This window comes from Notothenia coriiceps, unplaced genomic scaffold (assembly GCF_000735185.1).
Source record: "Notothenia coriiceps isolate Sejong01 unplaced genomic scaffold, NC01 NC01_scaffold00035038, whole genome shotgun sequence".
Lineage (NCBI taxonomy): Eukaryota > Metazoa > Chordata > Actinopteri > Perciformes > Nototheniidae > Notothenia > Notothenia coriiceps.
The window spans coordinates 2,602-10,380 of NW_011367739.1; the positions used below are offsets into that span (position 1 = coordinate 2,602).

A 7,779-nucleotide genomic window follows, 5' to 3' on the forward strand; every position below is an offset into this window, starting at 1 on the left:
TATAGTATTGCACATATACATAATATTGCACAAGGTTGTATTATAGCAGGCAGGGGTGTTATAGTCTTTTGTTGTGGTGTGTGTAAGGAGGGTCTACTAGGGCATAAGCTGGTTGTAAAATCCGTTGCGAAAGAAGATATTCGGTACGTTTGCCCCTGGCGGTACCCGCCGGGACTGGAGTCTGGCTCTTGTTAGCCATAGACTTGAGTTTTCAAGCCTCTCCCAGACTCCCACTAGACGTTCCTCTCGCAGCAGCTGTTCTCCATCCTCTTCCTGGTAACTGTTTTTCCCCTCTCTGATTTTCCACCTCAGCTCCCTCTGTACAGTCTTCAGCGCCTCTCTGTTACCAGATCTGAAGGCCCTCTTTTTGTCCTTCAGGAGAGCCTTTATGTCAGGGGTAATCCAGGGTTTGTTGTTGGGAAAACACTGTACAGTCCTGGTGGGTACGACGTTTTCCTCACAGAAGTTAATATAGTCTGTGATGCAGTCTTGGCCATTGATGTCCTCCCCGTGAGAGTCAGTGAACACATCCCACGCAGTAGTGTCGAAACAGTCTTTCAGAGCCTCCTCAGACTCCTCAGACCACCTCTTCACGGTGCGTGTGGGCACCGGCTACCTGTGGACCAGAGGTTGGTACACAGGCTGGAGGTGAACCAGGCTGTGATCAGATCTGCCCAGGGGAGGAAGGGGGGATGAGCTGTATGCATCCTCGGTGTTGGCATACAGTAAGTCCAGTGTTGTATTGCCTCTGGTGGTGCAGGTGACATATTGTTTGAAAGAGGGCAGAGTTTTTGAGAGAGAGGCCTGATTGAAGTCTCCAGAGATCAGGAGAAGAGCATTTGGGTGCTGTGTTTGTAGTCTGCTTACAGTAGAGCTGATGACGTCACATGCCTCTTCCTTTAAGGACTTTCCAGTGAATCATAGTGTCCTTTTTCCCTGTTTTTTGTTCCACCCCAGATGCACCAAGGATCGAGCTGATTACTGCCAATTTGGAGGATTGTTGTCCGGTGATTGACTGTCATTCATTGAACTTTACTGGTGAGGTATGTTTGGATTTGACTTAGTAATACACTGTATATATATCATCTGAATCACTCACACACACACACACACACACACACACACACACACACACACACACACACACATAAAAGTTGAAGGTACACCTAACACACTGCTGGAAATGGTGGACCTCCCTGACACACACCTTAGGAAGATACAACCATCCAGTGCAGTGGTTTTCAATAAAAAGACAATTAAAAAAACGTAAAAAATTAGATTAGAAGTCATTTTTTAGCAACTCAAACACACTATAAGCCTTAACATTAATATCTTGTGTCCTTTTATTCACAATATTGATTCCTTTGAAAGTAAATGTCAGCGCTGTCCACACACCAGCACTGTGTTAGGCTTTTGAAAAAACACTCGAGTGTTTTTCTGGGTGTCCGGGTGACAAAATGAAGCTATGTATATTTTACCACCTGTGTTTCCTGTGGCCCCGCCCCCTCGTGTGATGACTATCCGCCGCTGCAGGTCCAACAGGTCAGATGAACGACGTTGAAACGTCTGCTGCACGTTTTACAGAACCACTGTCTGACTTTTTACACTCTCTGATCTAAAGGGAACACATTTCTGCTGGGAAATCACTGCATTTACCTTTGTTTCTCCTTCTAATTACCTTTTTCTTTCACTTCCCATGCAATCTGATGGTAGTTTAATGCACCCTTTTAACAAGTAAGCACCTTTTTATAAAAAATAAATCATGATAAAAAACGATAATCCACTTTAGTAATTTTAAACTCACAGTTTTCTAGCAAGATTAACATGAATCATTCTGTAAAATTCAAATCTAATATGCAGAATGTGTTATGCATACAATATCTTATAATTTGTGCACAAAACCACATCATAATTAAACTAACTCACCTTGAAAATCAATGATTTTACTTTTACTGTCACATACTATAGTTGTAGTTTTGTTGGATTTCACTGAAATGTGTTGTTTGTAAGCATTATGTGTATTTAAATATACTGGTACTTTAAAGTTTTAGTAATAGCAACAAGCAGTATCTCTTAAATCCAAAATGTTCTCCAAACTCAGTTCTTTCTGAGGGTCACTTGGTCTAAAATACATCCATGCTAGCTCTGTGACTTGAGCAAAAGGTTATCATGCTAAATGCTACATGCTAACAATGACAACGCTAAAAATTACAATGTTAACATGCAGATGATTAGATTAGATAATATTAGATCTACGTTATTCATCCCAAATTGGCAGTGTGTCACAGCAGCATATTTACAGGCATTACACATCACCAGTTAAAATAATTACTGATTACCAGTTGTGAAATGTCCACTGTGCTAGTTTAGCATGTTAGCATGCTACATTTGCTAATTAGCACTAAACAGAGGATGAGGATGATGGGGAATCTCATTGGTTTTGCAGCTATTGGGTCAAAATTATACATTTTGACTTCATGATAGCACTATAGATGGATAGTTTATTTATTTTAGAACACAAATTAGTATATTTTTCTACCGTGTGACCTCCAGGGGAATAATATAATTCATTAACTTAACCGTTAGCTTGGAGCAAATGTTGAGACCGGAGCACTTTTACCTTAGCACTTTGATTTTTAAGTAAGAAAAGTAACGACAGCTGCACAGTGTCAGTATCTTTAGCATTAAACTTTAGTTAATACCTCCTCTATTTTTAAAGGCAATGCATCCTGTTTAGTGTGACTTGTGTTTCTGTACTGAGGCTTGCTTCTGTCTAAACCCCCTCTTCTTTTTTTGCAATTTTTGTGCCGTCAACCCGGCTCCGCTTTACCTGGGAATTCTGGGAAACCTAGGTCCTCCAGGTTAGACTCCAGGGTGGTTTTAATACATGCTGTCTTATGTGTCATAATATACTGGTGTGTGAGAATAAGTGGAAAGGTGTGTTTTTTGCTTGTTTTTTACCATTTCTTTACCCTACAGGACAGGCTGGACACTCAAGACTGCTCATAATCATAATTTACTCCAATTGTTTTGCTAATGAGTTTCATTTGGACGTTTTACTGCCATTTGTATTTGGGGAAGAATTGTGTTGTTTTATTTATTTTCTTGTCTTTTTCTTTTCTTTTACAAGTTTGATAGAGAAAGTTTTCTCTGAGGTAAAGCTGCTCTACAGGAAACAAATAATCTTGAATTATTGAAGAAGCTAACCTCACTAGTAACATTACTATGATATTTTATCTACTATTACGAATTTCTTAGCCAGTAAAAATTGGGTTATGAAACTAGTTTTCCTTGAATTAAATTGTAGTTGACATGATATTATCTTTGTGTTAGATGTATAATTATTAAGTATTGAAGAGTAAGTGCAGGCTTTGAGAACTCAGTTCAGTTTCCATTAAAACAGTTCAAAAATAAAAAGTGAGAATATGGTTGACTACAACGTTTTCAGTTATTAATCGACATTAAGAAAAGCTAAGTCTGTCAACCATTAGCAACAAAACATCTGAATATTTTTGATAAAATAACCGAAATCCCACTTTTAACTCAATAAATGGAAACTGGTCTGATCCTGGTGAGAATAGAATGAGAGGAAACTTGTCTGTAAAATTGTTTCTGACTTTTTCCTTTCTTCCGTTCGCCTATGAAGGTCAAGGTGGGCCCCAGGGTCCTCGTGGTCCCCCAGGAAGTGGCGGCATTAAGGGAGATAAGGGTATTCCCGGCGCTCTCGGTCAGCCAGGCTTTGGAGGACAGAAGGGAGAGAGTGGTGGTCCCGGATTCCCAGTAAGATCATTTTTCTAATCCTGTTCGCTTGTAGTTGGGATGAGAAAAGGGATGGAGATGTAACTGTTTTTATTTTTTATTTCCCAGGGTCCATCTGGTCTTAACGGCGGCTCTGGTTTCAAGGGAGATATCGGTCTTCCCGGCGTTCCTGGTTTCCCTGGTTAGTCCACTTTTCTTTTGACTAACTGTTAGAAAAAATATCCCTCGTCGCCGGCTTGAGCTTGAATCTCAGGATCCATGTATCTGTGATCCTCTCCAGAATGGAAGTAGTCATCACATACAGAGCATCAACTAGTTCCTGAACAGTGTCCTTCACATGCTGATATCCAAGAGAGGGAGTTACACACAAGTCACAAGATGGAGGAATAGAAAGCAGTATTCAATGTTTACTTCAAATTAGCTCCACGTCAGAAATGAGCATGCTTCTCATAAGTCTATCTCCATAGAGGCTGAATCATCATGTTAATCACATAGCTATCATATGCCTCAAACAGTCCTGATGCTCTTCTAGGTAATCACACATCCTGTCATGTACACAGCTACAGTTGGGATACCTTTGTTATCATGTGGACTCTGATATTTGAACAGTACCATTTTTATGTATGTCTTGTTGAATAACCAAAAGCAAAGCCCCAACATTAATATCCTCGTGTTTCTTCCAGGACCAAAGGGAGATTCTGGACTTCCTGGCGGCAGCGGCCTTAACGGAGATCCTGGAGATTCCGGAGGCCCCGGTGGGTGATGACAGTTACAGTCTTAACTGGAACTGAAATGTCGTTAAATCTAACACAAAATATTTAGATATGCCGATTAAGTGTCCCAAAATATGTGGGATCTCAAGTTGGGATTGCAAAATTATTTCAAACTGATTTATTTTTTATAACATTGGATTCTCAGGCCCTCCTGGTGACCCCGGTGTTTCTCCCACTCCCATCGTGGTGAAGGGAGAGCGCGGACTCCCCGGATCCTCAGGCCTGCCTGGAGGTCGAGGAGTACCTGGTTCTCCTGGGCGTGAGGGACTTACAGGTGAGTGAATATGGACTCTTTATTTGAGGTAAAACTAAAAGCACAACAGTACTAAAAGTACATTAGAAAACAGCAATTACTTACAAAATATTAAATATGGACTCTTGATAAACAAAATGAGACATGAGGAATGATAAAAAAAAGTATTACATTTTTTAAATTTTATTGAACTTTTTACTATTTCAGGTTTTTTTCTTCTGTATTTTTAATGGCTTTGAGTTTCTAAGACTGTGGTCAATCACTTGTTTATTATTATTATTTTTTAATATATTTTAAATCCAATGACAACACTCGGTTCAATTCAAGTCAAATAGCTTTATTGGCATTACCATAATGACATACAGTATTGCCAAAGCTTCGTACAACTACGATATCTATACATACATTCATAAACATTTAAGGAAAACAATATACTTTTTGAACATGTACTAGAAAATAAAGTACTTCTAAATAAAAGAAAACAGAACAATAGAAAACGTGAACACCCTATCCACTCACGCATAGATAAATAAAGAAGAACAAATACAGAAATTGGTCAAGTGCCGCAAAAAACCTCTCAAGAAGTAGTTCAGATTTGTTTTGTTCATCTCCTCTCTCTGGCTGTTCTCAGGTCAGCCTGGTGGCCCCGGAGATTCTGGTCCTGATGGGCCTCCTGGCTTCAGCGGACCCAACGGCAGGAAGGGAGACACGGGCCCCGCCGGCAGCCCCGGTGAGTGAAGTTTAACTAATTTAAAGGTCACCTATTATGCAAAATCCACTTTTTATGTCTCTTCTACATCAACATGTGTCCCCTCTGTGGAAAGAGACTCTGCAAGTTTCAGGAACAAAGATTCTCTCTCTTTTTGTCCTGATCCATTTCTATAAAAACCTGTCTGAAAATGAGCTGATCAGATTTTGGCCACTTTATGATGTCATAACGATTTTTTGGCTTGTGTAACCATTAGCCAATCACCAACCACCAACCAAGGTGACCCCCGTTATAGTCTGTGTTGGTGTGTGTGTGTGTGTGTGTGTGTGTGTGTGTGTGTGTGTGTGTGTGTGTGTGTGTGTGTGTGTGTGTGTGTGTGTGTGTGTGTGTGTGTGTGTGTGTGTGTGTGTGTGTGGTCTACCAGGGGCCGTGGTGGTTATAAATTAAGATCTTGAACCACAGCTCCCACTTTTCTAAACCATGTATTTTCCCCTGATCCCAGGCACGCGTGGTATCCCCGGCCCCACTGGTTCTGACGGTCCTCAGGGTCTCCCCGGTCCTCCAGGATCAGGGTCTGCTGCCCACGGCTTCCTGATCACTCGTCACAGTCAGGGACAGGAAGTGCCGTACTGCCCCGATGGAACCAGCCCCATCTACGACGGATACTCTCTGCTCTACGTGCAGGGCAACGAGCGCGCGCACGGACAGGACCTCGGTACGGACACTTTCTGCTTTTTTAAATGTTGTGATCACATTTTTATTGATTAATACACAACATGTAAAATACAATTACTAGAAGTACATTAGAAAAAGAAAAATTAGACAACAGCAATTACAAAATACAGATTACATATGTAGGATTTCTGCTTTTTAAAATTTATTTATTTATTTAGTTAGTTATTTATTTAGTGATATAGGAGTTACAAGACAAGTGCATACAAGTACAGTGTCACATTGTCATTCCCTAACATGAGCTCTTGAGTCCATCATGTTGACAGATGTAACCTTAGAGACCAATTTGCATCTGCAGTCCCTGGCAGGTTGATGGCATTTTAACAAAACATACAAAGAGCACATAAAGACACATGAGCACAATAACAAAAAACAAAAAATCCTGCAAGTACATTAGCTTTCAATAAGTGCATGTGCTGAAGATGGTTTGACTCCGCCCTGGATGCAGGAAAAACCTGATTCTTCAACATTAAATTGGACTCTTTTCTTCTCCTTCTCCTTCTTCTCCCCCGCAGGTTCGGCCGGCAGTTGTCTGCGTCGCTTCAGCACCATGCCCTTCATGTTCTGCAACATCAACAACGTTTGTAACTTCGCCTCCCGCAACGACTACTCCTATTGGCTGTCCACACCCGAACCCATGCCCAGCTCCATGGCCCCCATCACCGGGGAGGGGATCAAGCCTTTCATCAGCAGGTAGGGAAGGAGACGAGAATGAGGACAGAGTCAAAGTCAACTTTATTGTTAATCTTTCAGTTTGTGTGTACAGACAGAGAGATCGAAATACCGTTAAAATACAATCCTGAATAAAACAAATATGTATATCCTATATATACACAATCAACAGACACATGTATACATATGCACACATTAAGACATACATAGTTAATTGTTTATTTTTTGTTTGTCTGTGTGGATTTTCTTTGCCCTGGTGTTAAGCAGTATTTACATTGTTACTCTACCTATTTCTCTATAGAGTGAAGATTTGTTTACCTGCTTTTGATACATGCTCTGATAGAATAACCAGTTGGCTCGAGGGGAAACACGAGGTGTTTAATGTGACGTGTTTCTGTGTGCAGGTGTTCGGTTTGTGAAGCTCCAGCCATGGTGATCGCAGTGCACAGTCAAACCATCCAGATCCCCGCCTGCCCCTCAAACTGGGAGGCTCTGTGGATCGGATACTCCTTCATGATGGTAAGATGTAACAAGGAATAAGTATATATAACAACTATTGGTACTACTTTACGATAAGACTACCCTTATAAAGGATTCATAAAGGGTTTATAATTAGGTTATTAAATAGGTTAATCATTAAGAACCATTTATAAACCAGTTCTAACATCAGTCAACACAGGCTCACTATTTGATGACTAAGCCTTATATTGGCTACTTAGCGAGAATCAACTCGGTGAGCAACAGATACCAAGGATGCTGGCTGACGAAGGAGACGAAGTAAGCTAGGTAGCCAGTATAAGGCTTAGCAGTACAGATAAATGTGGGCTCACTATTTGGCAAGCAACCGGTCACAGTCGCCCTGTTTATCTCATGTCTTGTAA

The 7,779-nt window shown here is 40.8% G+C and overlaps 1 protein-coding gene across 1 annotated transcript in view; it reads left to right on the forward strand.

The window, feature by feature from the left end:
- Positions 1 to 7,417, forward strand: part of LOC104962594 (collagen alpha-5(IV) chain-like) — a gene marked incomplete at both ends in the record, with an annotated part of 9,775 nt that extends 2,358 nt beyond the window's left edge. The window contains 11 exons of the mRNA XM_010791044.1: positions 516 to 629; positions 958 to 1,043; positions 2,738 to 2,861; positions 3,647 to 3,780; positions 3,868 to 3,940; positions 4,443 to 4,514; positions 4,678 to 4,806; positions 5,417 to 5,515; positions 5,997 to 6,209; positions 6,742 to 6,919; positions 7,303 to 7,417. Of these exons, the coding sequence (XP_010789346.1) occupies positions 516 to 629; positions 958 to 1,043; positions 2,738 to 2,861; positions 3,647 to 3,780; positions 3,868 to 3,940; positions 4,443 to 4,514; positions 4,678 to 4,806; positions 5,417 to 5,515; positions 5,997 to 6,209; positions 6,742 to 6,919; positions 7,303 to 7,417 (1,337 nt within the window). The remainder of the gene's footprint in view (positions 1 to 515; positions 630 to 957; positions 1,044 to 2,737; positions 2,862 to 3,646; positions 3,781 to 3,867; positions 3,941 to 4,442; positions 4,515 to 4,677; positions 4,807 to 5,416; positions 5,516 to 5,996; positions 6,210 to 6,741; positions 6,920 to 7,302) is intronic.
- Between the last annotated feature and the right edge of the window lie 362 nt (positions 7,418 to 7,779).